We start from the raw sequence: 19,109 nt of genomic DNA, 5'->3' as shown, positions 1-19,109 counted from the left end.
TAACCAGGACTCCCCGAAAGCAGTGGGAGAAGTGAGGGAAGATATATAGAGGTCGCCTGGGGAAACACACGGAGAGGCGGCTTATGCAGGAGGCTGTGCTTTGAGGTGGCCGGGGGCTGAGGAGGGTTAGGAGGGGCGGGAGGGCGGCTGGAAGCGAGGTCAGCAAGGGCTGGAGGTGACAGCCGGGGGGTACTGGGGAGCCATGGGAGAGTTTAGAGCTCTGGAGGCGGTGGTGTCAGAAGGCTCCCTCTGGCGGTCAGGAGGGTAACAGCCTGGGATGCTCGCCCGGGTGGCCGCCACTAGGGGCTCAGCGCGGCTGCAGCGGAGCTGGGCTGGGGAGGGGGCTTCTCCCACGAGGGGAGCTGCGCACTCAGACGGAGACTGGGTCAGGCGGAAGTCCGGGCGGGGCTCGACCCCCAGCACCAAGGCTCAGAAATGAACATGAGAAAAGGGTCCGCGGGCCGGGCGCGGGGCTGGGTCCAGCAGTCCTAGGCAGGTCCATCCCCGCGCATGCTCCGTCAGGCCTCTGGTAACCGGGGAGACTGGTTGCTAGGAGACCAGGCTAATAAAGGACTAGCTCACTACCCAAAAGACAAGCAATCCGGCTTGGTGCCAGAAAAGGAGCACTTCCGAGGCAGCCATTTTGGAGTCTGGCAAAATTCAGGATCCAGGCCAAAGACAGGAAAGCCAATCAATATACACAAACAGGGAGGAGAAAAGAGGATGCCGATAAGGACACAAGGAAAGGGGCAGCGGGCCTTTGTCATTTCCCAAAGTTTCCCAGCGGGATCCCAGTGCCCTCTGCCCTTAATCAAGATGGCCGCCTTGGGGCTCTAGCGCACGGTGGAATATGGCGGTGCTTCCGGTCCCGATGCCCTCAGCGAAGATGGCGGCAGTAGAGAAGCGGCGGCCAGCGGTAGCACCACCGGCTGGTTTCACGGACAGCGGCCGCCAGTCGGTATCCCGGGCGGCGGGGGCGGCCGAGAGCGAGGAGGACTTCCTGCGGCAGGTCGGCGTGACGGAGATGCTACGGGCGGCCCTGCTGAAGGTGCTGGAGGCGCGGCCCGAGGAACCGATCGCCTTCCTGGCCCACTACTTCGAGAACATGGGCCTGCGCTCGCCTGTAAACGGCGGCGCCGGGGAGCCCCCGGGCCAGCTCCTGCTGCAGCAGCAGCGCCTGGGCCGCGCACTGTGGCACCTTCGCCTGGCCCACCACTCCCAGAGGTGCGCAGCGGGCCGGCTTGGGCGGGTGGGGCGGTGGCGGACTTCAATTCCCAGCATGCCCCGCGCGGCTCCTTAACCGCAGCGCCGGCGCGGGGGCCCGGGACGTGCTGGGAGTTGTAGTCTGCGGTGCCTTTTTGGGAGGGATGGACCGGACAAGGCGGGCTGGACGGTCCGGGCTTGGGTCCGGCGCTGGGCAGCGCGCTGCATGCGGCGCGAGTCCTTCTGGCCGGCTTCGCGTGTGTGATGCCTTTTTGCAGGTGCTGAGTTTCACCTTGCAGTTCATGATTTTCAAAATCATGCTATTTACAGAGAGCAGCCCAGTCACCCAGGGCCCCCACCTTAGGGGACAGGCTCCCAGCAGGCAAGTGGGGATTCCTGGAAGAGCCTGGCGATGCGCGGGCCGGGGCAGGGGGGTTGCAGGGAAGAGGCCCAGCAGGTGCAAATTTAGAGCCGGAGTGTGGGACACATGGGAGGCGGGAAGGAGTTTGGCGGAAGCCTGCGGGGCTGCAGGTGCCTATGCGCGGTGTCCCCTGGCTGGGGCCAGTTCTGAGCCCAGGAAGGTGGTTGAGGACTATGTGTTAACGTTGGGTATGGATGAGCTGCTTTCTTTTTTATTGGGGGGGGTCCCCAGAAGCGGAGCCTGAGGTAGGCATTTTGTGTACTGGTGATTTTATAAGGGGGTGCACCCAAGAGAACCCAGGAAGGGGGTGGGAAGAGCAGACAGGGAAGGATGCCAAGCAAAGGTGCCCTTTCAGCCTCATAACCAGGGCATAAGCGCCCACCATGGCAGCCCTCGCCAGAGTCCCAGAGAAGTTCGGGGCGAGAAGAGAGACGGGGAGCGTCCCCTCCCACCACGGTCACGGTGCACAGGTGTACAAGATCATACTCAGATAAGGGTGGCAGGGTGTTGGGGACCTGGACAAGGAGCAGACTTGCTCCAGTGGCCCAGTGGCTCTGAAGGCCCCGCCTGAGGATTTGCTGGGGCCGGGTGGGAGGGGAGCGCGCAAGGGCAGGCCCAGAGGGTCAGTGGAGCCGTTTACCGCAATGGAAGGCCCTGGTTTGAAGAAGCTGCCAGAGTCACCTGTGGATTAAGTTAGCGGCTGGAAGGAGCCTAGAAACAGGAAGGTGGACAGAAGTGTCTGCAACTGAGACATGGGGCCAGGACAGGAGACTGGACTGGGAGGAGTCCTGAAGGCTTCAGGAGAGATGAGAAGACCTCAGAACCACACTCTGAGGGCACCCAGCCCAGAGAACCCACAAGACAGGGTGGGAAGGCGAGACCAGAGGTGAAGGGGGAGCAGGAGGAAGATGGCCTCCCAGGACATCTGGAAGAGAATCTCCCAAGGAGGAAAAGGGTTAAACAGCAGGCCCACCATGTATGGTTGTTCAGGTTGATTACTGCACGAGCCACTCACCCCAGAGATACTGCAGATGAGGATATTTATATTAATTTCTGAGGGCTGCTGGAACAAATTACCTCCAACTTGTGGCTTAAAACAACAGAAATTTATTCTCTCAGAGTTCTGGAGGGCAAAAGTCTGAAACTGAGGTGTCAGGAGGGCCACACTCCCTCTGGAGGCTCCAGGGAAGGAACCTCCTTGCCTCCCCAGCTTCCAGTGGCAGCCATCAGGCTTTGCCTTGTGGCCGCATCGCTGCAGTCTCTGCCTCTGTCGTCCCGTGGCCTCCTCTGTCTCTGTGCGGTATTCCCTCATAATGTCACCACTAGGCCCCACCCGACTTCAGTGTGACCTCCACCATCTACATCTGCTGTCCCAAATAAGCTCTCGGTCTGAGGTTCTGGATGGGCGTGAGCCTGGCAGGCACCAGTCACCCCAGGACAGGAGCGGAGCCGTTGTCTGGAAGAGTTCTCATAGCAGGGACTCAGGACAAGGGTGGTGCAGATGCATCCCGGCCCTGGTCTGGCCTGGGCTCCCCAGAGACACAGCCAGTGGTGAACGTGGAAGACAGGCGCGCAGGCCTGGGCAGCATCTGATTCTGTGCTGGCAGAGCCCGGCCTGCTCCCATCCTCCCCTCGGGCAGCTCTGGCTGCCCCTCTGTCCTTGCACCATCAGGAACCCCTGAGGTCACCTGGCCGGTCGGGAAGAGAAGCCCAGAGCTTGGCAGGTTTGTCCCCACTCAGTCCAGCGTGTGGACCCCCAAAGGCTGCAGGGCTGACTGGGCTGCTCCTGAGAGCATCACCGCGGTAGACTGGGGGAGAAGTCACCCCACATCCTCTCTGCCACCTTCTTTTGAGAAATGGCCGGCTCCGGCCACCCGGGCTGGTGATGGGGCCACAGCGTCCCCCTCCTGCCACCTTCCTGGTCGTCTCCAAGGCCTCCGGAGCACAAACACAGACGTTCCATGACTTGCTGAAGGCCACACGGCCACCCAGGGCAGAGCTGGGCTCAGAAGCCGCAGAGTGCAGCCCCGAGGCCTCCTGAGCCACCGCGTTGCTCATCGTAGCAGCCAGGACTGCGCTGCCCCCTGCAGGTCACAGCCGGGAAAACGTGCACGGAAACAAAGCCCGGGCCGATCTGGACTCGTTCTCCGGGGCCCGTCCTGGGCACTGCAGGGCCCTGAGCAGCGTCCCCGGCCTCCACCCCCTCCTCGCCAGGAGCTCCCCGAGTCGTGACAACCACAGATGTCCCAGTCACCGCCCGGCGTCTGCTGGGGGCAAGAGTGGGAAGCCGAAGTCTGAAGTGCGGAGGGGTTCCTGCGTCTTTCTGGAGACTTTCCATAAATAGGATCTTTCCTGTATTAACAAATGCTCACATGCCTTACACACCGCTCTGTGTAGGAGCCGACACAGACAGAGCCCTGGCTGGGCTCCCACTCTCCATTTTGCAATCAGGGAGACCAAGGCCCAGAGGCCACCGTCACAGGCAGAGCTGACATTCCAGCCCAGGCCTCCTCCCAGCCCAGAGCTTGCTGCCTTCCTCCTCCTCCTCCTCCTCCTCCTCCATCACCCAGTGATTCTGCTGGGAGCCGCCCGGGAGCCCAGGAGGGGCAGGTACGCGGCTGCCTTGAAGTCAGCTGTCACTTCCTGTGTCTTGCCGTCATCATGGCTGTGATCTCACCAGGATGTAATTACCTTTTTGAGTGTCTTCCTGCCCCTGGAGGCAGCTGTGGCAGAGCTGCAGCCCTAATTACAGCCCGAAATAAGCGCAGGTGGGGCCTCCCACACGTCCTGAGCACCTGGCTCCAGCCCTGTTCGCCCGTCCTCACAAGAACCCCCACAACGTAGATGCACAAGGTCAGGCGCAGAAAAGCAGGGCGCACATCGGGAGGGGCAGACGAACACCCGAGGCAGGTCCGGGCCAGGCACAGAGCCCTGCGGGCTCACTGAGGGGCCGCGTGGATGCCTGGGGAGCCGGACAAGGGCTGCCGCCCCCAGAGAGGAGAGAATTCGTGCAGAAGTGGTGGTGGATGGAGCTGGCTAATCCTGGCCCACAGACCTGTCAGTCAGGAGAAGCCTCGGGCACCACAGGAACCAACAACCCCAAACCTCAGTGGCTTCAACACAACCAAAACTCCTCTCGCTTCCTCTGCAGGGGACGGCCAGTTGTTGGGTTTTTGTTTTTTATTTTTTTGAGACAGAGTCTGGCTCCGCCGCCCAGCCTGGAGTGCAGTGGCGTGATCTCGGCTCACTGCAACCTTCGCCTCCCGAGTTCGAGCGATTTTCCTGCCTCAGCCTCCTGAGGAGCTGGGATTGCAGGCGCCCACCACCACGCCCAGCTAATTTTTTTTGTATTTTTAGTAGAGACGGGGTTTCACCATGTTGGCCAGGCTGGTCTTGAACTCCTGACCTCAAGTGATCCACCCGCCTCGGCCTCCCAAAGTGCTGGGATTACAGGCATGAGTCACCACGCCTGGCCCAGTTTTCTTTTTTGAGCCGGGGTCTTGCTCTGTCACCCAGGCTGCAGTGCATTGGTGTAATCCCAGCTCACTGCAGCCTCGACCTCCTGGGCTCAAGGGATCCTCCCACCTCAGCCTCCCAAGTACCTGGGACAGACGCACACCTGGCTGATTTTTAAATTTGTGTAGAGACGGGATCTCACTATGTTGCCCAGCCTGGTTTCAAACTCCTGGGCTCAAGCAGTCCTCCCGCCTCGGCCTCCCAAAGTGCTGGGCTCACAGGCATGAGCCACTGCATCCCCCACCAAGCACTTGTCTGATCTTGACACGCACCTGCAATCATGACAACAGAGAAGTGGACTGGGAAGTAGCTTGATGGCTCTTAAATTTCCCGCTGAGAGTGGGCCACGCCCCTTGCGCATTTCAGGGGCAAAGCAAGGCCCAGAGGCTCACCCTCCGTGGGGTGGAGAAGTGGCGGGTGGAGAAGTGGCAGAGGGATCCGCGGAGCAGCGCTACCTTCGCGAGCCTTCGAGATGCCCATGGAGCCTCAGCTCCCAGGTTTCACGCCCTGGTGCCGCCCCCTCCCCCTGCACAGCCGGAACGGGACTGCTGAAGCACCGGACGGAGTGTGGCCTTCCGAGGTGCGTCACGAAGGACATCGTGGTGTCCCCCTCCCTCCTGGGTGGGTCGCTGGCTCGGCCGGGCAGCCGCCACGCAGTGGGGTCGCTCGGGCAGCTCCCAGGGAGCATCTGCAGCTGCTGCCAAGAGCCGCGCGGGCTCCCCTGCGGGGGAGTGGGCCGCCTCGCGTCCAGCCCCGGGGAACTGTGGCCACGGCCACCTCACGAGAGACCCCAAGCCGGAGCCTCGCAGCAGAGCCGCCGCCGAGACACTGTGACAATAGTACACGCTTGTTGTTTTTTTTAATTCTTTTTTTTTTTTTTTTTTTTTTTTGAGGCGGAGTCTCGCTCTGTGGTCCAGGCTGGAGTGCAGTGGCCAGATCTCGGCTCACTGCAAGCTCCGCCTCCCGGGTTTACGCCATTCTCCTGCCTCAGCCTCCCGAGTAGCTGGGACTACAGGCGCCCGCCACCGCGCCCAGCTAGTTTTTTGTATTTTTTTAGTAGAGACGGGGTTTCACCGTGTTAGCCAGGATGGTCTCGATCTCCTGACCTCGTGATCCGCCCGTCTCGGCCTCCCAAAGTGCTGAGATTACAGGCTTGAGCCACCGCGCCCGGCCCTTTTTTTTTTTTTTTTTGAGACGGAGTCTCGCTCTGTCACCCAGGCTGGAGTGCAGTGGCCGGATCTCGGCTCACAGCAAGCTCCGCCTCCCGGGTTCACGCCATTCTCCTGCCTTCGCCTCCCGAGTAGCTGGGACTACAGACGCCCGCCACCTCGCCCGGCTATTTTTTTTTTTTTTTTTTTTTTTGTATTTTTTAGTAGAGACGGGGTTTCACCGTGTTAGCCAGGATGGTCTCGATCTCCTGACCTCGTGATCCGCCCGTCTTGGCCTCCCAAAGTGCTGGGATTATAGGCTTGAGCCACCGCACCCGGCCAGGCTTGTTGTTTTTAGGACGCTAGGTTTGGAGTGTGGTTGGGAGGCGGCAGCAGCCTGCCTGACCTCACAGGGGATCCTGATGAGATGTGTCACGCGGGGTGTCAGCCGGGCTTGCGGTGGTGGAGTCAGGCGTGATGGGAGCGCGCTGCCCCGAGCGCATTTCGGGGATGACCTCATGGATGGTAAAAGTGCTCAGTAGATTCTAAGGGCCAAGTGGGGCCTTTACTGCTTGGGAGGGAAAAGGAGCCTACAGCCAGATGCGCCTAGAGTTGAATTGCAGGTCGCTGCCCTCCAACCCTGGGCCTCAGTTTCCTCCTCCATAGCAGGGCTTTGACCCTCAAGCTTGCTGGGATGGCACGTCCATCCCTAAGCCCTGAACTGAGCAGCAGTGATGACCAGGGAGGCTCGTGTTCACCAAGCACGCACCGTCCACCAGCCCAGCATTACTGAGCACCCACCGCGTACCGGCCCAGCATCACTGAGCACCCACCGCGTACCGACCCAGCATCACTGAGCACCCACCGCGTACCGGCCCAGCATCACTGAGCACCCACCGCGTACCGGCCCAGCATCACTGAGCACCCACCGCGTACCGGCCCAGCATCACTGAGCACCCACCGCGTACCGGCCCAGCATTACTGAGCACCCACCGCGTACCGGCCCAGCATTACTGAGCACCCACCGCGTACCGGCCCAGCATTACTGAGCACCTACCGTGTACTGGCCCTGCATTACTGAGCACCTACTGTGTACCAGCCCCAGATTTACTGAGCACCTATTACAAGCTGGCCCTGCATTTACTGGGCACCCACTACATACCACCCCAGCATTACTGAGCACCTACTGTGCACTAGCCCTGCATTACTGAGCACCTACTGCATACCAGCCCCACATTTACTGAGCACCTGTTGCATGCTGGCCCAGCATTTACTAAGCACCCACTGCACACCACCCTGGCATTACTGAGCACCTACTGTGTACCGGCCCTGCATTCACTGAGCACCTGCTGTACACCAGCCCTGTATTACCAAGCACCCACTGCACACCAGCCCCACGTTTCCTGAGCACCTATTGCATGCTGGCCCAGCAGCACTGAGCATCTATGGTGCACCAGCCCTGCATTACTGAGCACCTACTGCACACCAGCCCTGCATTTGCTGAGCACCTACTGCATGCTGGCTCACACGCATCTACCACAGGTGGCCCACAGAAAGGTGAAACCATGTGCCCAGGTCACGCCAGAGGGAGGCTGGAGCCTCGATGTAAACCTGCCCTTCTCAGCATGAAGCTGAGCTCCCAGAAGGAACAAGCATAAGTCCTGAGGTTGGCCACTTCCTCTCTGGGACCCTTGGCCAGACCATGGGGCTGCCCTGAGCCTCAGTTTCCCTATATGTCCCAGAGGAAGTAACAGGCCACCAGCATGAGGCCTGCCTGGGAACTGATGGGGGCGTGAGGCCCAGGGGTTCACAGCCCACCTGGGGTCCTGCAGTGGCCCCTATGCTGGCCACGGTGCTCCCTGGCCACTCCCTGGTGCCCTCCACGGGAGCGTCCGAGTCACACTAGCGGCACACGAGTGGCCTGGAGTAAGGCCTCAGGTTCCTCCCTGAGGCAAGGAATCGAACCCACGCCAGAGCCGGCAGCAGGGCCGACAGCCTTCTGTAAGGGGTCAGATAGTGAACATTTCAGCTTCGCATGGAGCCTCCATCCTGACATTCAGCTCTATGGTTCCGGTCTGAAGCTGCCACAGGCCACGTGTCAGTGGACTGACGTGGTTACGTTTCGATAAAGGTTTATTATTTACTTATTTTTTGTTTTTTTTGAGATGGAGTTTTACTCTTTTTGCCCAAGCTGGAGTGCAATGGTGCGATCTCGGCTCACGGCAACCTCCGCCCCCCGGGTTCAAGCGATTCTCCTGCCTCAGCCTCCCGAGTAGCTGGGATTACAGGCACGCACCACCACGCCTGGCTAATTTTGTATTTTTAGAAGAGACAGGGTTTCTCCATGTTGGTCAGGCTGGTCTTGAACTCCCGACCTCAGGTGATCCACCTGCCTCAGCCTCCCAAAGTGCTGGGATTACAGGCATGAGCCACCGCGCCAGGGCCGATAAAGGTTTATTTACAAAAGCAGGCAGCGGGTCGGATTTGAACCTCAGACTGACAGTGGGGCCTTGCCTGTGAGATTGTGGGGAGAGAGAGATCTACCCGTTGGCTCTATGCAGCAGCTCTCACCTGTAATCCCAGCAGTTTGGGAGGCTGAGGCAGGAGGATTGCTTGAGCCCAGGAGGTGGAGGCTGCCATGAACCCTGATTGCACCACTGCACTCCAGCCTGGACAACACAGTGAGACCCTGTCTCAAAAAAAGAAATGGAAAAATGAAATATCAGCTGTGTTAAATGTTCAGCACAGGCCGGGCGCGGTGGCTCACGCCTGGAATCCCAGCACCCTGGGAGGCCGAGGCAGTTGGATCACAAGGTCAAGAGATCCGGACCATCCCGGCTAACACGGTGAAACCCCGTCTCTACTAAAAATACAAAAATTAGCTGGGTGTGGTGGCGGGCGCCTGTAATCCCAGCTACTCGGGAGGCTGAGGCAGGAGAATGGCGTAAACCCGGGAGGCGGAGGTTGCAGTGAGCCGAGATTGTGCCACTCACTCCAGACTGGGTGACAGAGTGAGACTCCGCCTCAAACAAAAAAAAGAAAAGAAGAAAAGAAATGCCAGCTGTGTTAAGCGTTGAGCACAGTATTTGGTCAGGTGTAAGCAGGCACTGCCACTGCAGGGAGGGAGACAGAAGGTCCTGGTGTTGCTGGACGAAGACTGGAGAGACCGAAGAAGGTTCAGGAGAGTTTACCAAGCTGATCACCGGCTCAGCCGGACAGACGTCCAGAAAGTCCGAGCCGTGAACAAAGGGCTTTTCCTACTTTTAAAACAGCTTAAAGCAGGAACTACGTGAGGCGGGAAGCAAGTTACAGAAGCGAGAAACAAAGGCAGGTAATCAAGTACTACAGCATTTCTTTTTTTTTTTTTTTTTTTTTTGAGATGGAGTCTGGCTCTGTCACCAGGCTACAGTGCAGGGGCACGATCCTGGCTCACTGCAGCCTCTGCCTCCCGGGTTCAAGCGATTCTCCTGCCTCAGACTCCCGAGTAGCTGGGACTACAGACATGCACCACCACGCCCAGCTAATTTTTATATTTTTAGTAGAGACAGGGTTTCACCATGTTGGCCAGGATGGTCTCAATCTCTTGACCTCGTGATCCGCCCACCTCGGCCTCCCGAAGTGCTGGGATTCCAGGCGTGAGCCACCACGCCCGGCTAACATTTCTTACATCTTGAGAAAAACATGTCTTACAACCTAAACTTATCGGTCTTGTGACCCTGCAGCCGTGCTAGGGAGGTAAGCAGGAACTCGCTGGGCCTGTAATAAACTGAGGAATGTGGAGTTGGAGAGTAGAGATAAGGTCCACTGACCACAGAGAGAAAACAGGCTGTTAATATTCTGTTTTAACTTGAGTGTAAGGGGTGGTCACACTTTGCAGCAACTTTAAGAGGATTTTTAAATTTCTATTACTACTACTATTCGGTTAGAGTTGACTTCATTAATTCCTTCTTCACGGGGGCCAGATGCCCCAGACAGACGCCTGTTGGTTGATTCAACAGACATTTACTGAGCGCCTACTGTGTGCAGGGCAGTGTTCCAGGCAGCAGGGCTGTAACCAAGATGAACTTCCGGCCCTGGGGGGCAGGTGCTCACGCTCTGGTGGGAGACGTGAAGCTCACAGGGATGTGGGACAGGGAGTGACACAGGATGACCACGAGGAAGAAAACAGGAGGAGAGGAGTTAGGGGTCAGGGGAGGTGACATTTGAGGGGAGACCTGGAGGAGACCAGGGAGGAGGTGAGGGAGATCTGGGGGAAGGCAGTGTCACTGCCCTTGCAGAGGTCCTGAGGCCGGTCCATAGTTGGATCTGGGTAGCCAGGGCTACCCAGATGGGAGCTGCGGGGAGGAGAGGCCTGAGCTGGGTGGAGGCTGGGAGGGGCTGGGAGGAGGGTGCCCAGGGCTGGGGGGTGCTGGGAGGAGGGAGGCCAGGCTGGGTGGGAGCTGGGAGGAGGGAGGCCAGGCTGGGTGGGAGCTGGGAGGAGGGAGGCCAGGCTGGGTAGGGGGTGGAAGGAGGGAGGAGGCCCAGGCTGGGGGTGCTGGTGGAGAGGGGTGGCCCGGGCTGGGTGGGGGCTGGGAGGAGGGAGGCCAGGCTGGGAGGAGGGAGGCCAGGCTGGGTGGGAGCTGGGAGGAGGGAGGCCAGGCTGGGTGGGGGCTGGGAGGAGGGAGGCCAGGCTGGGGAGGGGCTGGGAGGAGGGAGGAGGCCCAGGCTGGGGGTGCTGGTGGAGAGGGGAGGCCCGGGCTGGGTGGGGGCTGGGAGGAGGGAGGCCTTGGCTGGGGAGTGCTGGAAGGAGGGAGGCCCAGGCTGGGTGGGGGCTGGGAGGAGGGAGCCCTTGGCTGGGGGGTGCTGGGAGGAGGGAGGCCAGGCTGGGTGGGGGCTGGGAGGAGGGAGGCCTGGGCTAGGGATGCTGGCGGGAGGAGAGGCCCAAGCTGGGAAGGGGCTGGGAGGAGGGAGGCCGGGGCTCAAGAGGGGAGCTGCAGGGCCAGAGAGTAAGGAGGAGGGGAGTCTGGAGCTGGCTGGGAGGGGAGGCTGGGTCTGGATGGGCGCGAGGGCTCTGCCACACCCCCAACGTCCACGTCCCTGTCCCCGCAGGGCCGCCTTCAACAACAACGTGAGCGTGGCCTACGAGTGCCTGAGCGCCGGGGGGCGCAGGAAGAGGCCAGGGCTGGACGGACGCACCTACAGCGAGCTGCTCAGGCGCATCTGCCGGGACGGCCAGGCCCCCGAGGAGGTGGTGGCGCCGCTGCTGCGCAAGGTGCAGTGCCGTGACCACGAGGCGGTGCCGCTGAGCGTCTTCCGCGCGGGCACGCTCACCTGCTTCGTGCTGCTGGAGTTCGTGGCGCGCGCCGGCGCGCTCTTCCAGCTGCTGCAGGATCCGGTCGCCGCCGTGGCCGACCGCCGCGTGGGCCAGGCCGTGCTGGACACCCTGGAGGGCGCGCTGCAGGCCAGCGACGCCGCCGCGCCCGCGCGCTTCCTGGAGGCCGGCTCGCGCCTGGGGCCCGACAGCCTGGCGCTGGCGCTGGACCGCGCCGTCGGGGGCCGGCGGCCCAGCGCGCCCATGACCCGCGAGGAGTTCCTGGAGAGGGCGGCCGCGCTCTTCATCGCCAAGGTCAAGCCGGTGGGCTGAGCCCCGTGCGCCGCGCGCATCCGGGATCTGCACTGGGGGTCCCCGCGTGCGGGGCGCGCGGAGCCTTCCTCTCGCCCCAGTGAGGGCCTGCAACGAGGCGCCCAGCCCTGCGGAGGAGGCCGGGGCTCCCAGGAAGCGGACGCCCCCTCCCCAAACAGCTTCGCGGCCTCCCCTCCACCCCCGCGGGAGCCCCTGCCCCGCGCTAATAAAATCCGTTGCGAGGCTGACGCTGGTGTGTGCGCGCCCACCTCCCAGCCCCGGTGCCCGCCTCCCAGCCCCCGTGCCCGCCTCCCAACCCCGGTGCCCGCCGCCCAGCCCCCGTGCCCGCCTCCCAGCCCCCGTGCCCGCCTCCCAGCCCCGGTGCCTGCCTCCCAGCGCCGGTGCCCGAAGAAGACGCTTTTCCCCAGCGGGCCCCCCACGGCTCCGGAACCTCGACGGCTGGAGGCTGGATTCGAGGCCGGAAACGCCGGGACCCCTGGACCCGGCCTGGTGGGAGCAGCGGAGGGGGACGCCCTACGGGGCCCTGCGGAGCCTGAGGCCGGAGGGCAGGCGGCTCTTCTGGACCGCAGGGCCCAGGCCCTCCAGCCGCGCCTGCCCCAGGTATCCTCCCTGGGCCTCAGTCTCCCCAGATGTCAAACGAAGAGGCCAGCTGGGCAGATGGTAGCGACATTGGTGAGATAACAGCCCCAACACTTCCCAGCAACTGACATGCCTCATGTGATTGATTCCCAGGCCCACCCTCAGCAAGGGCTCAGCTGGGATCTGCGTCCAGGCCTGCTCCAGAACGCACAGGGCCCCCCACTCGCCACCGGTACCCCCCAGGGCCCCACCCCCACCAACAACCAGAATCACTTCTCAGACTGAAAAAGCGAATCCAGCCAGGCCCGGTGGCTCACGCCTGTAACCCCAGCACTTTGGGAGGCTAAGGCGGCGGGTCACTTGAGGTCAGGAGTTCGAGACCAGCCTGGCCAACATAGTGAAACCCCGGCTCTACTAAAAATACAAAAAAAAAAAAAAAAAAGCTGGCTGTGGTGGCGGGCGCCTGTAATCCCTAATCCCAGCTGCTCAGGAGGCTGAGGCAGAATGACTTGAACCCAGGAGGCAGAAGTTGCAGTGAGCCAAGATTGAGCCACTGCAGTCCAACTTGGGCGACAGAATGAGACCCTGTCTTAAAAGAAAAACAAAACAAAACGAAACAAAACCGACTGGGCGCAGTGGCCCACGCCTGTAGTCCCAGCACTTTGGGAGGCCGAGGTGGGAGGATCACGAGGTCAGGAGATTGAGACCATCTTGGCTAACACAGTGAAACCCCGTCTCTACTAAAAAAAAATATACAAAAAAATTAGCCAGGCGAGGTGGCGGTCGCCTATAGTCCCAGCTACTCCGGAGGCTGAAGCAGGAGAATGATGTGAACCCAGGAGGCGGAGCTTGCAGTGAGCTGAGATCGTGCCATTGCACTCCAGCCTGGGCGACAGAGCAAGACTCTGTCTCAAAAAAAAAAAAAAAAAAAAAAAGTGAATCTGGAATGCGAACGGTTGCTGGCAGGTGACATCACTCCCTTGGCCTCAGTCTCCTGTTAAATGGGAGGGGGTCCCACCGGACGTAGGGAACACGCAAGCTGTTTCTCCCCTGCTCTCACCACCACGTCACAGTCGTCCACACAGAAAAGGCTTCTGTGACCGCACGTGGGAGCGACGGACGCCAGCTGGGTGTCCTCTTAATTCAGCTCCAACACCTTCTACCCAAAGATAGTGTCAGATCCCACAGGTCGAAGGCTCAGTCCCCAAGCCTGCTCCCTCTTCAGACACCAGTTGCCAATTTGGGCTTCTAGGACTTCTGGCTGACCGGGTTCAATCTGGGGTTCCCACCACCCCTTTGGATTTGATTTGCTGGAGCAGCTCACGGAACTCGGAAACACTTGTGTTTCGTGGTTTACTATAAAGGATGTGGCAAAAGATAACAGAGGAAGGGACACACAGGGAGGTATGCGTAGGGCTTCCAGTGCCGTGAGGACGCGTAGGGCGCCATCTCAGAGCTTCCAGGCATCTCCACGTGTTCAGCTCTTGGAAGTTCCCCAGAACCCAGTTCTCTAGAGTTTTGTGGGGTTTTGTTTGTTTGCTTGTTTGTTTTTGAGACAGAGTCTTGCTCTGCCGCCCAGGCTGGAGTGCAGTGGCACGATCTCGACTCACTGCAACTTCCACCTCCCTGGTTCAAGCGATTCTTCTGGCTCAGCCTCCCGAGTAGCTGGGACTACAGGCGCCCGCCACTTTGCCTGGCTAGTTTTTTTGTATTTTGAGTAGAGATGGGGTTTCACCGTGTTGACCAGGCTGGTCTCAAGCTCCCGACCTCGGTGATCCGCCCGCCTTGGTCTCCCAAGGTGCTAGGATTACAGGCGTGAGCCGCCGCGCCCGGCCCACAGTAATGTTTCCACTCCTCGCTCCAGAGGCAGATGGAGAGGTGGAACCCGCATCCCCTCTGGGACTGGAGCTCCTTCCAAGGCTGGGTCGCAGCAGGGCCACAGCAGGACGCTCACCCTCTGGACGGGGCACCAGCTGTGGTGCCTGCGCTGACGGGCTCCTGCTGTGCAGACTCAGGAGCCGAATAAATGACAGTTGTGGTTGTAGGCTACTAAACTTGGGGTGACATGTTATGCAGCAATGGGCAACAAGTATTAATGAAAGGTGCCCACTCCATCCATAACTGCTGTTAGGCTATGACAAGAGCCGCTTACGGGTCATATACCAGAGCATTTTGGATGAGCATGGGCTGGGGGCTGAGCAGCAGGACACAGAACACAGGAGAGGCCCCTGTCCTCCCGAAGCCCAGAGCCAGGCAGGCTGAGGTCGGCTTAAATCCCGGATACCGGGACAGGGACGCAGGCCACAGCGGCCTCCAGGAGTAACCAATCAGAGGACACCAAAGCTGGCCCCAGGGTGCAGCTCACGCTCCACCCCGGTCCCTTCAGGCTAAGGCCGACCAAAGCCCACCTCCCCTGCCCTTCCCAGCTCCCCCGGGCGTCCCCGATCCCTGACCCTGTGCCGCCTGTTGCGCCTGCCCTCAGGTCCTGCGGGCCCGGTCTGTCCGGATCCTGACGTGACCCTCGCCAGTGCAGCCGGGAAGCTGAGCCGTCCTCCCTGGCATCTCAGCAGCGTAGAGCACAGCAACCCTCTGGCAGCACCCACAGCTCCTGCCCCACCCGCAGCCCCGTGGAGGCTTCCTCTCTCTGCAGCTCTTCTGGTGGCTCCGTCCACGGCCTCCCCTCCTCCCGAGGGTCCTCCTTCCCCCCCGGTGGCTCCGTCCACGGCCTCCCCTCCTCCCGAGGGTCCTCCTTCCCCCCCCCGGTGGCTCCGTCCACGGCCTCCCCTCCTCCCGAGGGTCCTCCTTCCCCCCCCGGTGGCTCCGTCCACGGCCTCCCCTCCTCCCGAGGGTCCTCCTTCCCCCCCCGGTGGCTCCGTCCACGGCCTCCCCTCCTCCCGAGGGTCCTCCTTCCCCCCCCGGTGGCTCCGTCCACGGCCTCCCCTCCTCCCGAGGGTCCTCCTTCCCCCCCCGGTGGCTCCGTCCACGGCCTCCCCTCCTCCCGAGGGTCCTCCTTCCCCCCCCGGTGGCTCCGTCCACGGCCTCCCCTCCTCCCGAGGGTCCTCCCTTCCCCCCCCCGGTGGCTCCGTCCACGGCCTCCCCTCCTCCCGAGGGTCCTCCTTCCCCCCCGGTGGCTCCGTCCACGGCCTCCCCTCCTCCCGAGGGTCCTCCTTCCCCCCCGGTGGCTCCGTCCACGGCCTCCCCTCCTCCCGAGGGTCCTCCTCCCCTGGCTCACCAGGCTTCAGTTACGGCCTGGTGGCCAAGGATTCTCAAATTCGCATCTGGGTCCCCAGCGCTGATCTGCCCCAGCCCAAACGCCGCCCCTTGGGCATCCCTTTGAGGACATCCCAGGCCTGACACATCCAAGGTGGAGCTTCTGGCCAGCTCCCTGGACCCTGAGCTCCTTCAGAGATTCTGGTCTCTGTGGATGCCTCACCCAATCCATCTGAGCACTGAGGCCACGGCAAGACCCTTCCCGGGCTCCACAGTGGCCCCCACCGCACCCGTGGACAGCATCCTGAGCACCCTGCCTGCCCTCCCTTCACCACTCCTGGCTGGTCCAGCCAACACTCTCGCCCACCCAGACCCCCAGCCCCGTTAGCCAGTCAGACCCTTCCCTCCCCTAGCCTCAGCGATGGGTTCAGAGAAACCCAGCTGGCCAGTGAGATGCAGCCCGGGAGCTGCTTCTGGGAGTGCAGTGCTGGGCGGCCGGGTTGGGTGGATGGGCCGGACTCTGGCCATCACTGCTGCCATGTCTGGGAATAAAGCCGGCACTCAGGACAGCTGAGCAGGAGGCTCCCCAGCTTCTCCTCACCTCTGTCACGCACTCATCGCCCAGACCCAGCCAGTCGGGCTGTCCCCACCTCAGGGCCCCTGGACATGCTGTTCCCTCTCCCTGCAGCACCGTTCCCACAGACCTGCCTGCTGCTTCCCCACTCCAGCTGGTCTCTGCTCAAATGTCGCCTCCTGAGTCCGAGATGCCCTCCTACACCATGCCGGTGGCTCTCTAGGCACTGGCATTCTTTAGAAACTGCTTATTTATGTCTTTATCTGCTGGTTGGTGGCCTCTTTCCCTGTGAACCCAAGGGCAAGAAGTTTGCTGCTTTTGTTCACTGCTGAATCCCCAGAACCTAGATTTGCACATGGAAGGGAAGGAAGAGAAGGAGAGAGGGAAGGAGGGCAAGGGAAGGGGAAGGGAATGGAAGGGGACAGGAGGGGAGCGGAGGGGAGGGGAGCGGAGGGGAGGGGAGGGGACGTGAAGGGAGGGGGAGGGACGGGGGAAGGGAGGAGAGGGGGAGGGGAGGGGGAAGGGAGGGGACAAGAGGGGGAGGGGAGGGGAGAGAAAAGAGGGAGGGAGGGAGGGAAAGAAGGAAGCAATTTTCCAGAGGAAGAAGCTGGAAGTCATTGAGGTAGGTGTGTTAATCCCTGTTGCTGCGGTAACAAATTTAGTAACTTATAATGAATGTTATCATCTCACAGCTCTGGAAGGCAGAATTTCTAAAATCAAGGCATGGGCAGGGCTGGTCCCTCCTGGGGGCTCCAGGGAGAACCTGTTTCCTCCTTTCCCAGTGTCCAGAGGCGCCCGCATCCCTCAGCTCCAGGCCCTTCCTCCCCCTTCACCTCCAGGAGCACAAGCTCTTCCAGTCTCTGACTCTCGGCCCCCACCCCCCACCGCCCTTTTAAAAGGACCGTGTAAGGACATGGCCCCCGATCACCCCGGATGCTTTGCCATCTCGGGGTTCTTATCCCACCTGTAGAGTCCCTTTTGAGCTTCTGGGGATCAGGATGTGGACGTCTTGGGGGCCTTATTCCCTCTTCCACGGTGAGGACCTGGCCCTGGACTGCACAGCGAAAGCTGACCGGGAAGCCGGTTCTGATGCATCTGGAAGCACACGGGCCCCACGGCCTTTGCGTTTTTCCTTTATTTATTATTTTTCAGACAGGGTCTCGCTCTGTTGCTCGGGCTGGAGTGCAGTGGCAAAATCATAGCTCACTGCAGGCTGGAACTCCTGGGCTCAGGCGATCCTCCTGCCTCAGCCTCCCGAGTAGCTGGGACCACAGATGTTCACCATCACACCTGGCTGCTTAAGAAACGTTGTGTGGGCCGGGCGCGGTGGCTCAAGCCTGTAATCCCAGCACTTTGGGAGGCCGAGACGGGCGGATCACAAGGTCAGGAGATCGAGACCATCCTGGCTAACATGGTGAAACCCCGTCTCTACTAAAAAACACAAAAAACTAGCCGGGCGAGGTGGCGGGCGCCTGTAGTCCCAGCTACATGGGAGGCTGAGGTACGAGAATGGCGTAAACCCGGGAGGCGGAGCTTGCAGTGAGCTGAGATCCGGCCACTGCACTCCAGCCTGGGTGACAGAGCGAGACTCCGTCTCAAAAAAAAAAAAAAAAAAAAAAAAAGAAACGTTGTGTGTGTGTGTGCGCGCGTCCTGGCTCCGTGTCCCTCTCCCTTGAGGACCATATCCTCCCACACGCACCCCTCTGCCTTCTGAAGTCATGTCTTTCTTCCCAACAAGGCATGAGAGCAGCAAGACGCCATTGTGTAAGACGCCATCATGTTAAGACGCCATCCCGTAAGACTCCCGGTGACATCTCGGGCTCCACAGGAAGAGCTTTGCACAACTACCGTATCTAACCCACTTTCAGATTAAAAAACTGAAACTCGGGCCCAGCGCAGTGGCTCACGCCTGTAATCCCAGCACTTTTGGAGGCTGAGGTGGGAGGATCACCTGAGCTCAGGAGTTCGAGACCAGCCTGGCCAATGTGGCGAAACCCTATCTCTACTAAAAATACAAAAATTAGCCGGGTGTGGTGGCGGGTGCCTGTAATCCCAGCTACTCAGGAGGCTGAGGCAGGAGAATTGCTTGAACCCGGGAGGCGGAGGTTGTGGTGAGCCAAGATAGCGCCACTGCACTCCAGCCTGGGCAACAGAGCAAAGCTCTGCCTCAAAAATAAATAAGGCCGGGCGTGGTGGCTCACACCTGTAATCCCAGCACTTTGGGAGGCCGAGGTGGGCAGATTATGAGGTCAGGAGATCAAGACCATCCGGGCTAACATCTCTACTAAAAATACACAAACTGGCCGGTCGCAGTGGCTCAAGCCTGTAATCCCAGCACTTTGGGAGGCCGAGGTGGGCGGATCACGAGGTCAGGAGATCGAGACCATCCTGGCTAACACGGTGAAACCCTGTCTCTACTAAAAACACAAAAAATTAGCCGGGCGTGGTGGTGGGTGCCTGTAGTCCCAGCTACTCGGGAGGCTGAGGCAGGAGAATGGCGTGAATCCAGGAGGCAGCGGAGCTTGCAGTGAGCGGAGATCACGCCACTGCACTCCAGCCTGGGCGACAGAGCGAGACTCCGTCTCAAAAAAAAAACAAAACACAAAATTAGCTGGGCGTGGTGGCGGGCGCCTGTAGTCCCAGGTACTCGGGAGGCTGAGGCAGGAGAATCGCTTGAACCCGGGAAGCAAAGGATGCAGTGAGCCGAGATGGAGCCACTGCACTCCAGCCCAGGTGACAGAGCAAGACTCCATCTCAAAAATAAAATAAAAAATAAAATCAAAAAGCAAAACCTGAGACTCGGTTTAACGTTTGAGGAATATTTCCAAGCTCACG

General features: G+C 60.6%; 1 protein-coding gene across 1 annotated transcript; it reads left to right on the top strand.

Annotated features, from left to right (window-relative positions):
- Nucleotides 1-537: 537 nt before the first annotated feature.
- On the top strand, nucleotides 538-12,138 carry TPGS1 (tubulin polyglutamylase complex subunit 1). Its single transcript, XM_007994514.3, has 2 exons — nucleotides 538-1,224; nucleotides 11,377-12,138. The coding sequence occupies exons 1-2, from the start codon at nucleotides 851-853 to the stop codon at nucleotides 11,909-11,911; spliced, it is 909 nt and encodes a 302-aa protein (XP_007992705.1). The 5' UTR covers nucleotides 538-850; the 3' UTR covers nucleotides 11,912-12,138.
- Nucleotides 12,139-19,109: the final 6,971 nt, after the last annotated feature.

Source organism: Chlorocebus sabaeus, chromosome 6 (genome assembly GCF_047675955.1).
Source record: "Chlorocebus sabaeus isolate Y175 chromosome 6, mChlSab1.0.hap1, whole genome shotgun sequence".
Taxonomy (NCBI): domain Eukaryota; kingdom Metazoa; phylum Chordata; class Mammalia; order Primates; family Cercopithecidae; genus Chlorocebus; species Chlorocebus sabaeus.
Note: the sequence above shows the minus strand (reverse complement) of the source record. Positions and strands in the feature narration are given on the sequence as shown.